Consider the following 15,574-nt stretch of genomic DNA (forward strand, 5'->3'; position numbering starts at 1 on the left):
CAGCTGAAAAAGTTGTGGGAACTGAAACTACTGTGGCCACATGGGAGCTCTGGTATGAAAATGGACATATCTTACTTGATCTTTACCAGGATTCTTGGTAGCAACAATACGGGTGGAGAAAAAATGTGCATCACTTCACTGAAGAATCATAAAGGCATCCGCTAGAAAAACTCTGAATCAGTTTTTCCCTGCAACAAAAGCAGGAACAACTGCGTGCATAAATACATGATGACTTGCCTCATGTGCCCTCTGTTGTTCTAAAAGGCTCTGGTAGTTTCCTGAAACCTCTGCCACCAGCTTCTGCTCAGTCTGAACTAATAAATCCATCCAAGTCTCACATTTCTCCAAGAAGGTCTGCTGCTGCAGCAGGAAAGACTGCAGTTTACTGAAAGAAAGATGGATCCAGTTAAGGTCTTCTCCTCTCACACACAGGGTTGAGAGCCCTGCAATAACTTTTCCCGCAGAATTTCAAATCAGATGGTAACACTTTTCCAACTCAACTGCCTCATTCAATTTATTTAGTCAACACTTTGAAAAGTAGCAGTCTTCCTCATTTCAATTTCACTTATTCTGTTAATTAGTGGCAAAACAAATATCTCAGCTCACTGGCTTCACTCTTTTAAGTACACCAAAGAAAGGGAGCTTTGGTTCATTACGTATCTGAAACGTTTTCTATATTTTGCAGAAGGTATACTTTCTAGCTGTTGTGATCAAAGAAAACTATACAACAATCTTTAACTATCCACACCTGAATCTCTCCATAGTCTGAGATGAGATGAGAGACCAGTGTCTGTTCAGGTTCTGCATTCTTTTGATTTCGTTATCATTCAGAGAAAGCCTGTAACCCAGCTCATTAAGACGATCCAAATCCGGAGCCATGCTGCTGAACTTCAGCATCCGACTCTGCAACAAACAATAAAAGTGACAACTAGGAAGTTGAGTAATTCCACTATTACAGACTGCAAAATCATGAACCAGCACTCAGTTAAATTTGGAAAGGTCTTGGTCGCCACCAAGTGGCAAGCAATCGCCACGGAAATATTGCATTTCCAGTTTTCAGCTGCTGGTCCCAGACCACACCAAGAATTATCATCATGTTTAACATGCACAGAGGAGTGAACTCAAACTGCACTGAAGTGTTTTGCACTTCTTGTTTCTTAGCCTGAATGCTAGGTAGGCAAATTCCCACTGAACTTACTACCTTTTTTTTTTTTTTAGTGTTCTGTTTTGCAGTACAGAAATATCCAATTCACTAAGTTAGGAGAATGTCTATTTTTTAGCATGCCTAAAGTGGAATTATGTGTATAGTTAATCCTGATAGAAAAATAATGGAAGAGTAAAAGGATAAAAACAGCCTAGATGGCAAAAGTTGCATCAACTTCCTGTCAGAGCCTCTGAAAGAAGAGGGAAAAATGAAGACCCACAAAAAGAAAAGAGTGAAAGAGCTCAAATGGGGATCACATGGTACACAGTATTAATGCTTCCTCATTGTATCAAGATACCCAAAATGAATGGACCTAATCCCTAAATTGAACACCACTGAAACAGGACTTCAACATTTTTTAAAAAGTGAAGAAAAAACAAGATGAAGGAAATCTCCAAAAGCTGCTAAAATTTGTATTCCCTTTTTGATTTAATATTGATTTTACTCAAAACAGTTTTCCTGTCCTTTTCTTCTTTACTCAGGGGCAAAGTAACATCGACAATCACTCTCTGACCACCATCAAACTTCTAAGTTCTTGGTCTTACACTTTGCATGAGTCCTTTACTAGGTACGTGTATTTGGGCATATTCCGTACTACAAATAACTGGGCTAACAGAAAAAAATCAACACTTCCTGCATTTATTATTCACCTTGAGTTCCTCCATTCTATTCTGTATTGCTGAGAGATCAGATGAGTGACTGGGATCCTGTGCTTTCAATATTTCTTCTGCTTCTGTTATCCAGGTCTCAAGGACTTGCAGGTTCTTGGCAAAGGTTTGATAGTCCAGCACTCCAGCCTTGAACAGAAAAGGACCCACAGTTTAAGAACAGCAGCCACACAGCATCCATATTGATGTTACACACGTGATTATTCCCATTAGAGATTTGCAAACAGCTGTATAGGCCAGAAGCAATTGTAACAAGCAATTAGCAACATCTACCGAACAGGATTTGACACAAATGGCAGGTGTCAATCTGGTCACTGACATTAATAGGAAAAAATAATTCTATACAATTATTCAAAATCTCTCATTTGTTCTACTGCTAAAAAACTAGCTAGGAAGAGAGGCTGTCTTCAGGGAAGTGGCAGCTGTGGATCACCTGTTAGCACTACTGCTGGCCACAGAAAGCATGATGCTCTTGGCACTCCAGATACACACCTTCCTCCATGAGGTCTCCTATTCTTTTCCCAGAATTTGGACCTTACAAAGTCTCTATGCTGGACTTGAGTATATTTTCTACTCTCAGCTTTGGCTTCCAGTGAAGTCTAGGACATGCTAATGAACAGGTAATCTCTTTTCCCAGGCAACTTTAGCTAATTTATGTGTTTTCAGGTACCACAAGATGATCAGATTCAAGGACTGAAAACACCCTCTGCATACCTGAAGTACAGTCTGTTGCTTGCGGAGAGCCTGTTCCAGGGTGGACAGATTCTGGTTCAGAGAAAGATGATCACACTGTATAGCTGCTGCTGCTGAAGCCTCCACCTGGCTTTTTAGCTCCTCTCCCAGTTCTTGAAGAACGACCAGTGACTGCTGTGCTGTCTTCAAATCCATGAGTACCTCCTGTGGCAACGCATTGAATAAAGATATGAATAGTTAACCTGACACTCTGCTGGATTTCCTTCTCCCCTGATTTAAAGGGGGAACAAAATGACCGAACTCCACCACTATAGAAAATCTTACATTTACTACTGCATTTCAATGCCGAAGTCTCCACTCACACTCTGTATGAAAAGGAAATGATGTGCAGAATAACAATAATAAAAAAACCATCAAAGTACCTGTGCACAGAGGAACAGAAAGAATTGACTGCTCAGCTACCTTTGAAAAAGCCTGAGTTACTGATGACGCAATAGTTGTTGAAACAAACTTTTGAATCTACTGACATGCTGATCCTATGCAGCGGCAGCCCTCCCTGTGGGTCAGTTCAGGTTTATTCAAATTGAACAATCTGAATTGCCAGTCCAGATGACTATGGTCACAAATACTCAAAAGCTCATGAATGTGATCATTTTTCTTCTTGCCATTGTTTTGCTTACACTAAGACAATTAACCTTTTCATTTTCTTTGTCAGGGCCATTAACTAAAACTCCAAAGAACAAAAATGTAACCACAGACAGCAGAAAAACTATCATGCTGTCTTGAGATATAGTCTTGAAAAAGGAAGAACCTCAGAGTGAATTCAGAGTGAATGGTGTCCTTTTATAAGGAAGGATAGAGACATCCCCAGAACATACACAGCCTCTTTTCCTTCAGAGAAAGTGAACAGCCTTGATAAGTGGGAATATCGTCAAAGGAGCTTGTGCTTCCTTCTATTATAAGGTTCTCAGCAGATTTGGTAGGGATATTTTCTCAAGCAAGAACACCTTGGATAAGCAAGGACTGAATCAAATGATGTAATTTAACCACCTTCTTCAAAGAGGAGACTTTAGATACAAGCTTCTGAAACAACACCACAAGTACTGATCATATCAAAAGTATGAGAAACTCATGAGATTTGAGTAGCAGATGTAAAGCTGCCTCTTCTGTGCCTGAGATGCGTCAGGAAAAAGAAATGTGTTTGCATGCAAGTTTCCAATACACCAAGTGTAGAGTTTAGTAAAGCAGAGACTCTTGTGAATTTTAGCCTACAGAGCTGTGAAAAACTGCAAAGCTGAACTGAACATACATTGCAGTCCCGAATCCAAGTTGTCACTTCATCATCAGCAATGTCTTTGCTGGTGGCAGTCTTCAAGAGTTCATTGGTCTGTTCTTCCCGCTGATGGACTGTGGAAGAGCACTGCTGGTAGCAGTCCTTGTACCTCTGCCACAGCTGAAGGAGGGCCTTACTGGCACGCAGCCGCTCTGCAGTCTCCTGCAGAAGGTTGTTCCACCTGATGAAGACAATGGATGAATGATCAAAGCCTGGGAGTCTTCAAGAACTACCTCTGCCTCTCTTACTCCCTGCTGTTTCCCATCGTCTTTGGGCTTTTAAGTTTGGTAATAATCAAGATCCAGACATTTATTAGCAGTAGTAAATGAGTGAGTTCTGCTCCTGCCTTCAGCAAAAAGAATAACCCCACCCATTCTCACAAGCCCCCAAACTTGCAAAAACCATAATAAAATATAATAGAAATTATGGAAAATTGGGTGAATGGATAAATGTAAATTTATCACTGAAAGTAAAGTTCAACACACAGTCATTTTCTACCTCATATTCACTTCTTTCAAATTGTTGGTAAGTGTTTCAGTCACTGGTGGGTGACATTCTCTCAACAATTGGTTGGTCACAGAACCAAATTTCTGTAAGCTGTTATCTTGCTTTTCTAATTCATCTTGTAGGCTCTAAAACAATAAAAGAATAACAATAATGAAGAAAGATAACATGTATTATTACAATGGCAAGATGTGGAAACATTTCAAAATAGTATGTCTCAATTACATCACACAGGTTATGAATGCAAAACTTGTTTCATCTGAATAGAAGATTTCTTCATATAGAGACTGTTGCTAGAGTCATTTGATTCAATATCAAGGTGCAGGAAAAATTTTAATCCAATATTTTCACAAAATGTAAAAATCTTGTAGAATAAATTATTCTAAACAAGTACTCCTTTATTCTGAAAATAAGGTTCTGTTTAATTTATCAGTCTGAATTACTGCTGGCAGGGAAAATGTTCCTTTACTTTTTTTTTTTTAACCTTAAATATTTTAATGCATATTATTACAGTTTGCAACCCAGAAAATCTTCATCTAATTAAACAATATAGTAAAAATCTTAATAAGCCAAAAAAAGTAATTTTCTGTATCTATATTGTTCTACTGACTCCTCTTCTCTGACATGTGAAAAATCAAAACCTAAAAGAGTGGCTGCAAAGTACATTGTTGCTATTTAAATATTGGTTTGAAAAGTGCTGTTCATGCTTAGGGAATTTGGCTTTATACATGTGTAGACTCCAAATCACGCAAAATATTTAAATGACAATGTAAATGTAAATTTGCTGGCAATCTGAAAATGTTTGCATAATTATTTCTAATCCCAAAGACAACAAATTGATTTGAAACACGATTATTCTATTTAACAGAACAATAATTTTAATATTTTTACTTTATTTAATTTATTTCTACTAATATTAAATCATAATTCTATAACAGGAGTCTCATGAAATTTCTGACAGTGGAAAATCACTTGAATATGTGAATATCTCAGCTTTTGGCACACTATTTTCTTTGATTTTCAATCTACTGCAACCACAGGGTTGCGAGGGGAGGAGGTTAAAATGAGATCTCAACGTGCATCAGTGGCTCAGAAGCCTGGTGAATCAGAGTGAGGAACTTGAGTTTTAATGGCCAGTAGCATGGTTTTTAAACTTCTAACGATTTGACAGTGTAGCTCCAAATTTAAAGAACAGCATCAAAAATCTCAAGAGAAAACAACTATCACCACTTTAATTCTCTGCAAAATGGCAAATGTAATGGCTACTTGACAGTATGTCCTCTCAATGTCACGTGACTTTTCTGTGCCAGTATGTCTGTACTTCCATTTCTTATGAACCGAAATGTATAGTTATCTGCATCCATGCCATGAAGACAAAATTAATCCTTGAATCCATCCTTAATATGTCAAGAGGCAGGGCATTCTTTTCACCTGAAGATTATCAACTTGGACTTTCACAGCTTCCAAAGAACCAGTAAGAAGATAAAATCGCGACAAAGAATATCTGGCTTCTGTCAGGTAACTATTCAGTTCTTCGTAAGCCACATTGTAAATGCTCCACTGATCAAGAACAGATTGCAACGACATCTTCTGTTGGCTAACCTAGGAGGAGGGAGGAAGAGAAACGAGTAAGTGAAAAGCCTTCAAGACATTTGGGGTTTGTTTAAACTATTTCCTCCCTTTTGATCTCAGATACAACTTGTTCTACATGCCTAATCTTAAACCTGTTGGAAATCAAAGATTTTGCACAACCAGCAGCTGGGCTTACACTGGCTGCAGCATAAAGTTCTGCTTGTTTTATAAAGCTACAATGGCAGGGACTGAGAAGCTATCAAGTCCATTCTACTTTAGTCCAAAGCAGGATCAAGAGAAACTGTTTTAGACTATGAAACATATATCCCTAAGGCAGGCAATGAGGCCTATGAAAGTCAGCAGAGAGGCCAGCCCTAAGACACTGCATTCCTCCTGAGAAGGTGGACTGATGTTGATCCAGCTTTGGACAATGATAATTAATGCTGATCTCTTCTTTATTGTGCAAGGTCTGTGTGCTTGAAAAGGTAGTGCCTTACAGATCATTGGTACCTTTCCACTAAGTATCAGGAAACATCTAAAAAGCTTCAATTACAAGAATTAAAAGCATCCTTGAAATAGAAAACATTATACCCATTTTATGCAGAGTGTACACACAAACTTGGGGATGAATAGAAACAGGGACACAATTCAGAATCTCTTCCCCTACATTACAGAACAAATCCACAAGTTGCAAACAGCTAATTCTCCCTCTCCTCCATGCCCTATTCCTGGAGCTATAATTCGTCCTTTGATGATTCTTTTACCATGTGATCCAAACTGGCCCAGGAATGGTTAATTTCTTGCAGTGTATTCATAACAACAGAACGGACTTCTTCCTTCTTGTTCTGTATCAAAGAAAGACCACTCTGTTCTACATTTTCTACTTCTTTTTCCTTTGTTCTTATTGATTCTTCTAATTCCTGAAATGAAAAAGAATATACTTGAGCTTTTTTGTTTGTTTAATTGGTCAGATAATGCCTTGAGATAGAAAAGATGCCCATAAGCTCCTTAGTTTTAAAAAATGGAAAGTCAGGCTTGAATACTTTGGCTTTTAATTCTCAAGAGAATCATAACTCATCAGCAATTTTATATGGTATTTCATCTTCCCTTTAAATCATAGTTGTTTGTCTTTAAATAGAAGCATGTCCTCTGCATTAAACTTCTGTGTAATCTTCTGTTCTCATATAAGAGTCCAAAACTCATTAAAAATAGGACAGCAGTTTAAATACATGGGAAAATTGTTGCATGTCTTAATTTTTCCTAGAATGCTGAGAGGGCTTTTTAATTAATCCAAAGTTGGCTCAAGCCTCTGAAAAAACCTGAATTTTGCCACCTAAGGAAAAGGACAAAATGACTTCCTAGAGAAAAATGTCAATTTGCCATGCCTCCCCACATGAAGAGGTATCTTTATTCCTTTGGCAGGGGCTGGTAAAGCTCCTTGCCCCAGGACAGTGAGTTTTCCCCTTTTCTAGATTACAAGTTCACTGGAGTCCAGCCAATGACAACAAGCAACAGGCTGCAGGAAGTCTCCTTATTGCCTCCTCAAGGCTGCATGCCATTGGGATGCAGGATATCAAGCCATTCATGCACTTGATACTGTTTTGCTCTGCTCAGTTTTCCACACGCTAGCCCAAGGAAATGGGAAGCAAATTAATAGTTTGTGTGAAAATAGTGAAGAAAACTGAGACCATGATGACTTGTTAGTGGCTAGTTTTATTGCTTCAGGCAAGTGCTACGTTGTTGACTTAAGATGACTCTAGATTGGTTATGCAAATGCTGATTCAAAGTTTGTCAGTTTTATATTTTATCAACAAGTGAAGCACAGAAGCTGTTACGTAACATTCACTACTCACAAAGTCTGTGATCTTCCTCATACTTCAACAGCATGAGAATGAAGTTACAAAATAAAGAAGCGAGGACAAGAAGACTCAGTGAGCAACTGTGAGTCATGAAGCATGCTCCCATAAGCTCGTTCCTAGCCAGGAAACCACCTACATCATTCCATGGCATGGTGCAGGGAGATCCAAGAAAATCCTGCAATGCTCTGACTCACAGAAGCTGTGTAGCTTCAGGTAGTGCAAACACAGAGTCTGAGCAGAGTGGGGAAGTATGGCTTCTAGGCTTCAGGCCAGCACAAATTTGTGTTTTCCCTGTCTGGAGATAAAGTAGTCACTGTTATATGGAAACCAACTGTGTGGTGAGAGCAATGCTGTGATGCCCCTACATTAATTAGTACATCTTGTGGTCTCAGGGTGCATTTTAATTTTCTGCAAGCCTTTCCTTACTGAGAGTGATGGATTGTCAGGGAAACAAAATAACACAACAAAACTCTGGGCAAACTGAAGATCCATGTCTGTCAATAAATTACTCTCCTTGTGAATTCAAAACCCAAAAAGAAGTGAACCACTGCCATAACAGACCCTACGTTTTAGATAGTGGGAAGAGTATTTAAAAAAAATTCTGCTCAGTCTCGTGAATGCTTGCTATTAACAGAATTTATCACTCCACGAATACAACACACTTTTGTCTATATATATATAGTAAGACCACTTTTCAGTACTGTTTATTCTTAGCTTTTTCTTCTACATTATTTCACATTTCTTCAAAGTTGAATCCATGACCTTGTTCCAGACTACAGCCTTGGAGTAATATATATATATTTTTTTTTTTTAACCAGATGACAACAAAGCAAACGCTTTTAAGTTGTACATAGTATATCTAGCTTTCTAAAAAGTGGATTTTAACACTAAAAAGGTTGTACAAGGTTGCTCCAAAATGCAGCATATAAAACTGGCAAAAGTCTCAAACACCAAGAATAGCAAGTGTTTCCGGTTATCTGTGAAAAGGGGTTTCTTATCCATCATTTTAAACTCACAACTGAATTAAAGATACATTACTGTTTCTGATCTGAAATGGGGAAAAATAGATGCCTTCATTTACAAATACGACACTAGACAGCAACTAACATCTACAACTAACTAGAGCTTTTGCACTAGCTGAACTGGATACCTGGGAGTGTCTGATAAGTTACTTCCTAAACGGTTTGTTTTTCTGCTGATCAAAGTCTTGTCATTCATAACTGACTCCCCAGTATATTTGCTAACTTCCCTGACCAAAAGGAACCATAAAGGTGGTAAATCAGATTCAGCTTTGAACTCCAGCCAAGCACATCCTGCCGACCACGCTAGGCTACGCTAAATTACCCTTGCTTCAGTCATATGGGTTTATTGTGCTCAGACCATAAAGATACCTCATTGAAACTAAGCACTGCAACGAGTTTGAAAATTCAGGTTAAAAATTTTGAAAAAAAAATTGACTTCTGACATATCTTATCTAACCAACTATTTGCCTTTACAGAAACAAAGATGGCTGGATATAGATAAAATTCTCTTATGCTTATTTCGTTGAAATAGATTTCCAGCTGTTCTGTTTGTGAAGACTTTAAAGCTGGCTCATATTATTCCCTTCATTAAATGCATGCAGGAAAGACAGCCATGCCATATTGAACATGCTTCCCTACTCCCTTTTAAGGAGATGAGAACACCAAGATTTTTGGCATACAGTTGTCCTCATGGAGTTTGATTACATATTTGACTTGCTTTGAAATTTATTATTTGGTGTCTGGTAGAACAAGATACTTTTGAGCAAAAGTTATCTGATGCCTGATACAATGTAGAGGTCTTGTTTATAAATACAGAAAAATCTGTTTTGCCTATATAAACTTGAACTATAGCCTGACAGCTCCAGAAGCAAGCTACCATGGGCTATTCTGAGTAAGATGTTGAGTCATCTGTGATACCCTATTCACTGCTCTGCAGTCCTTCTATGATTTTCACATGAAAAACTGAGGTGGTTCTGAACTTTTGTGCATAATGTATAGCTGCGCTTTGCCTCATCCCGTCTTTGCCCATTGCAATTATGATTCTCCCTCAGTCCTCTGAAAGCAAAAGGGAATCCAGCATTATTTCCATATTTGGATAGTTGAATATTTGAAAAAAAATTGATTCCTAACACATTTTGTATAAAAGCATAAAACCTTCTTGGATTCTAGCATTCTTCATTGAATAGTCAGGTGGAACATACCAGGTGGAAAAAGAATGGGAAAAGGGGTGGAGGGGGAGGAAAGGTAGTGACAAGGCAGAAAAAACAAGTTTCCATATAGTCAAGCATGACATTCAGGACATCAGGCTCCACAGGACTGGCTAAACAGGAATGGCAATGTATTTGTTTGTCAGCCTTCTAGTTCAGTACACCTGGCACACTTGAAAATGTCCATGCTTTAATACACAATGCAAAAAGAGTAGTGACTTTGGCTGCTTTTAAACATCTTTGGGACGTTATTGTTCCTGCCTCCTTTCTTATTGCTGGCACTTTAGGAACGAAATCTCTCCCTCACTGAAGCAAAGAGGAGTTCTGTCACTGACTTCACTGATATGGAGATTTCACATGGCTTTGTAGAATCACAAAATCATAGAACGCTATTCTGCAGGAACAGTTCTTCACACTCTACCCATTTCTTGACATAAAGAGCAACGCCTCCACCCCTCCTTCCTTGTCTATCCCTTCTGAACAGCCATCAGTAGTTGCACTCCAGTCATGGGATTCATCCCACCAAGTTTCAGTAACAGCAATCAGGTCATAACTTTCTAGCAGTATGATAGCTTCCAACTCCTGTTTGTTGTCCATGCTGTGTGTGTCACTGTAGAGGCACTTCACCTGAGCTGTCAGATGTGTCACCTTATTGGAGGAACAGCCCTCGTGCCTTTGAGATACTTCACTGATGTTTCTTTGTTGACTCTTACTATCTCAGGAGTCACAGCTCATCTCTGTTAAGACTTCAACCACGCTACAGTGACCCCAGCACACCTCAGAGCAACAGGCTGAGGGCCCTTGCTAGCATCCTGTCCCTCTAACCACAGCATATCACCCCACAGCTTGTCACAGGCAAGCCTGATATTATCCCCGTCCTCCTTCAAGTCTGGTTTAAAGCCCTGTCAATGAGCCCTGCAAGCTCCTGAGCAAAGACTCTCTTCCCACTCTGAGAAACATGAATCCCATCTGACACCAGCAAGTCTGGTGTCGTGTAGACCATTCCATTGCTGCAAATCCAAAATTGTGGTGGTGACACCAGCCACAGAGCCATATGTTAATAGACTGGATTCATTTGTTTCTTCTGATGTCACTGCCCGCAACTGGAAGAGGGGAGAAAAATAACCTGTGCCCCAGATTCCCTCACCAGGCATGCCAAGGCACTGAAATCTCTTTTAATCACTCTTGGACTATGAGTTGCAGCTTCCTCTCCACCTGCATGGAAGACCAGTGATGGGTAATAGTCTGAGGGCTATACTAAGCTAGGAAGCTTCCTAGTGATGTTTTTAACCTGGACCCCAGGGAGACAGTAGACTTCCCCTGGCATATTGGACCCTCTGTTCCAGTCAGAAGGGAGTCACCTACAACTGAAACCATTTTCTTCTTGCTCTTGGAAGTGGTCATGATACAGGGAGTAGGTTCTTCTGATCCTGGAGACACCTTTGGTGTAGACCAACTGTCACCCACAGCCTCCACTGACTGGCTTTCCACACGTAGAGCCTCATACCTGTTGTACAGAGGCACGTGGCAGGGCAAGGTGGGCAAGGAAGGAGTTCATCTGCGACCCTAGGCATGGGCTTGCCTCCATTCACTTCTTTCATTTAGGCTGCTGCCTTCACCCTCGCAGAGGGAGGATACAGAGCCCCCTTGACTTGGGTATTTTCTGGTGTGTGCTCCCATTTCTGTCTTAGGGAGGGCAGAGCTTGGATCCACCAGACTGTCTCTTGCTCAGCCGCCCTGATACTCCTTAACTTTTCTAATTCCTCTCATGGCTCTGCCACCAGGCTGAGCAGATCGCCCACCTGGTAACACCACTCACAGCTGTTCTCACTGCTCCACTCGATACCAGTGAAAGGCTCTGGCACTTCCTGCAGCCAGAGACCTGGATGGCTGGCTGCCTTCACCCTCGCAGAGGGAGGATACAGAGCCCCCTTGACTTGGGTATTTTCTGGTGTGTGCTCCCATTTCTGTCTTAGGGAGGGCAGAGCTTGGATCCACCAGACTGTCTCTTGCTCAGCCGCCCTGATACTCCTTAACTTTTCTAATTCCTCTCATGGCTCTGCCACCAGGCTGAGCAGATCGCCCACCTGGTAACACCACTCACAGCTGTTCTCACTGCTCCACTCGATACCAGTGAAAGGCTCTGGCACTTCCTGCAGCCAGAGACCTGGATGGCTGCATGTTTTCATGGAAGCTCTGTCTGGACTGCCACATCTGTTCTGGTGAGTGTACAGAACACGGCTTTCTGCCAGGTGGAGACCACAGCTAAGTTCATTCCGAGAGGGTGATGACCACCAACCGAACTCACCTCTTGAGTGGGTAGAGCTTTTGGTGCCTTTCCGGTGGACCCTTCCTTCCGGCGCACCCTTCCTGCCTCAACAGCCACACCAAATGCAAACTATGGCCACACCTGGACAGCACTTCCCGTGAGCACTGTCAGCTCCTGGCGGGTGTCTCCGCTGGCCGGGCGTTTCCCTACCAAAGACAACCTCAGGAAAACCCCCGTACCCTGAGATATAGTGATCTGCTCTGGGCCCAGCTGGCTCTGGGGCAGCTCCGTGCAGCAACCAGCAGCTGGAAACTTATCAAGTGCTGTCTCTAACTGCTGGAAAGAGAATACTGTCATTTAGAAGCAGACATTACCTGACAGTCTTTCAAAGCATTCTGTACTGAAGCCTGGTCTCCAATTTTCTGTTGCTGTTTCAGTTTCTTCTCCTGGGTTTCAAACCAAGATTTTAGACAATGAACATTATTTTCATATTCTGTCCAAGATTCATGCAGACTTTCCAACAGCTGGATCTGCAAAGAAATATTAATATATACTGTCTCATACAATTACCTTTATTGTTTGGTCACTTAAGTAAATCAGTGAACACCAATGCTGACCAGTGCTGCCTTGGAATTCAGTTCTTTCAGAATTTAGAAGAGTATATGCATCCAAATTTAAATATATCTGCTATTTGTAAAAGAGTTCATAATAAAAAATCTGCTTCGTCCAGGAATTCTTTTCAGAAATCAAAGACCTCAGGATTTTTCAAATAAAACTAAGCATGCAAACATGCATTTTGTATTACTTGCTTATAGCTGTGGTAAAGCAGATGAAGATTTATATTACCTCCTGTGTTAACTGATGCTTTAAAATTACTTAGATTTTTCTGATTGTTCTTGCATTATTCAACAGCAAATGAGACAGCACTTCTAGACTTCAAAAAACCCCAACCAAACCCCAAAAAACAAAGCAGAATTTGAAAGCAGCATCATTGTCATAAAAAGCATTCACATTACCTAAGACAAACTCCAGTCTAGGGAATGAGTCATCTTAATTAGATGTAAAATTAATTAGAACTGGTTGACGATATGATAATCAACAGCAGCCTTGGCCACAGTCATGATGAGACATTTGTGAGTGAAGTAAAGAAAGCAAGTAGAAAACTGAAGATCCTTGAATAGCAGACTCAGGTTTGTTCAGGCAAGCCTGATCCCATGGGACGCTGTACTGCAGGACAAAGGAGTCCAGGAAACTGGTTGATCTTCAAGGACAACTTCCTCAACTCACAAAAACGACAAATCCACAGGCAGTAGACTACAACGAATGGGCCTAGAAGCATGGCCTGGCCACGCAGGACTGATGTTAGGAAAGCAAAATCTTGGCTGGAACTAACTGGTGAGGGACGGAAGCTCTTCTTGTTACCCTTTACAAGCACATGAGCGACTGATGGGAAAACACAGAATGGTCTGACGTACGCAGTGCCTTCTTTGCTTTGATCTTACTGGCAAGGTCTCCTCTCATGCCTCCCAGATCTTCAAGTAAATTTACTAATTTTGGCATACAGAAGTACTAGTCATGGTAGAGAAGGAACAAATTAAGGGCTACTAAAGTAAACTGGACATACAAAAGTCCATAGAACCAGACAGGAAGTATCCGAGGGTGTAAATGTCATTTCAAGGCTGCTATCATCTTTAAAATGTCATGATGGCTGGAGGAAGTTGCTGGTGACTGAAAATCACCACATTTCTGCAAATCTGCAAATCCTGCCAGAAGCCATTTCCACGTGCATGAAGAACAAGGAGAAGGAACAAGCATGCTCTTACCAAGGGTAAAGTGACCTAAATGATTGCCTCTGCTATAACGTGACTGACTCTGGACAAGTAAAGAGTAGTAGATGCTGTTTACCTTGGCTTTTGCAAGACTTTTGTCACAGTATCCCACAGGGTAGCAAAACTGAGCAGACATGGGCTGGACGGGAGGTCTACAAATGAATGAGCTGAGCAGAGTCATCAGGCTTAAAGGTTAATGGTAAACATTTGGACATCTATCTGTCATTTATAAGATAGATCTTCAGAGTCAGTCCTGGGGTTGATATTGTTTAATATCTTCACTGATAATCTGAACATGATGGGACTGTGCTTTCAGCAGGTTCATGAGATGACACTGATTTGGGCAGAAATAGTTCATATGCTGGAGTAGGGCTGCCATTCAGAGAAACCTCAATGAGACAGAAGAAAGGCTCACCAATCCTCATGAAATTCAAAGACAAATGTACAGTCCTGCACCCGGGACAAAACATCCTCATGCAACAATACAGACTGGCAGTAGGCTGGATAGAAGGAAAGGACCTAGAGACTATGGTGGGCAGTAACTTGAACATACTAAACCACAGTGTGCATTTGTGCTGATGAAGGCCATCCACATCCCAGGTTAGACTGAGTGAGCACACAGCAAGTCAAAAAAAGTGGTACTTTCCTTCTCCTTGACAGTCATGACCCAATTTGGGCCCTCCAGTGCAAGGGAGAGATTGACAAGCTGGTGAATGGCCAGGAAGGTCATTAGGGGGCTGGAGCATACAAGGAGAGGCTGGATTCATTCAGCCTGGGGAAAAGAAGGCAAAGGAAGCGTCTCATCATGCTGTCCATGCCTTATGAGGAGGTATGGTGAAGATGAAGGCAGAGTATTCTTAGAGATGCACAATAAAAGGAGAAGAGATAACAGTCACAAGTTGCAACAGGGGAAATTCTGATTGAGAACGAGGCAAAAATCTGTCCCCCACAAGAGTGGTTAAACACAGGAACAAGCTGCCCAGAGAGACTGTGAAATCTGTCCTTGGAGATTTTCAAAACTCAGCTAAGCAAGTCCCTGTGCGATCTGATCTAACTGTAAAGTTAGCTCTGTTTGAGCAAGGAGGTTGGACTAGATGATCTGCAAAGGCTTCCAACCATTATAATCTTATAGTTCTACGCATTTTGAAAGTTCACTACAGAGCAGCTAGGTTTTTTATTTACCTTTTCTGTTATCAGGCCTTGTAGGATCTGCCAACGTCTGTTCATTGCTCCGAGCTGTTCTGCAAAATCAGTTTTGTCGCTACGTTTGCTTTCAACATCCTGGCTGCTAATTTGTAGCACTGATTGGTTCACAAAATCTACCGTCAATTGTTTGCAATTTAAATCTATCTTGAAACCCTATAGAAAAGAAGGGAATAAAAAACCCCAAAACATCATTTCTTGCATTACTGC

The 15,574-nt window shown here is 40.8% G+C and overlaps 1 protein-coding gene across 1 annotated transcript in view; it reads right to left on the reverse strand.

Annotated features, from left to right (window-relative positions):
* Positions 1 to 237: 237 nt before the first annotated feature.
* The window catches only part of SYNE1 (spectrin repeat containing, nuclear envelope 1), a gene marked incomplete at its 3' end in the record, with an annotated part of 103,966 nt that continues 88,629 nt past the window's right edge, over positions 238 to 15,574 (reverse strand). The window contains exons 60-69 of the mRNA XM_010137933.1: positions 15,344 to 15,520; positions 12,707 to 12,862; positions 6,739 to 6,894; positions 5,834 to 6,004; positions 4,397 to 4,530; positions 3,875 to 4,079; positions 2,587 to 2,769; positions 1,855 to 2,001; positions 749 to 903; positions 238 to 385 (exon numbers count right to left, since the gene is read on the reverse strand). Of these exons, the coding sequence (XP_010136235.1) occupies positions 238 to 385; positions 749 to 903; positions 1,855 to 2,001; positions 2,587 to 2,769; positions 3,875 to 4,079; positions 4,397 to 4,530; positions 5,834 to 6,004; positions 6,739 to 6,894; positions 12,707 to 12,862; positions 15,344 to 15,520 (1,632 nt within the window). The remainder of the gene's footprint in view (positions 386 to 748; positions 904 to 1,854; positions 2,002 to 2,586; positions 2,770 to 3,874; positions 4,080 to 4,396; positions 4,531 to 5,833; positions 6,005 to 6,738; positions 6,895 to 12,706; positions 12,863 to 15,343; positions 15,521 to 15,574) is intronic.

Source organism: Buceros rhinoceros, unplaced genomic scaffold, assembly GCF_000710305.1.
Source record: "Buceros rhinoceros silvestris isolate BGI_N320 unplaced genomic scaffold, ASM71030v1 scaffold4336, whole genome shotgun sequence".
Lineage (NCBI taxonomy): Eukaryota > Metazoa > Chordata > Aves > Bucerotiformes > Bucerotidae > Buceros > Buceros rhinoceros.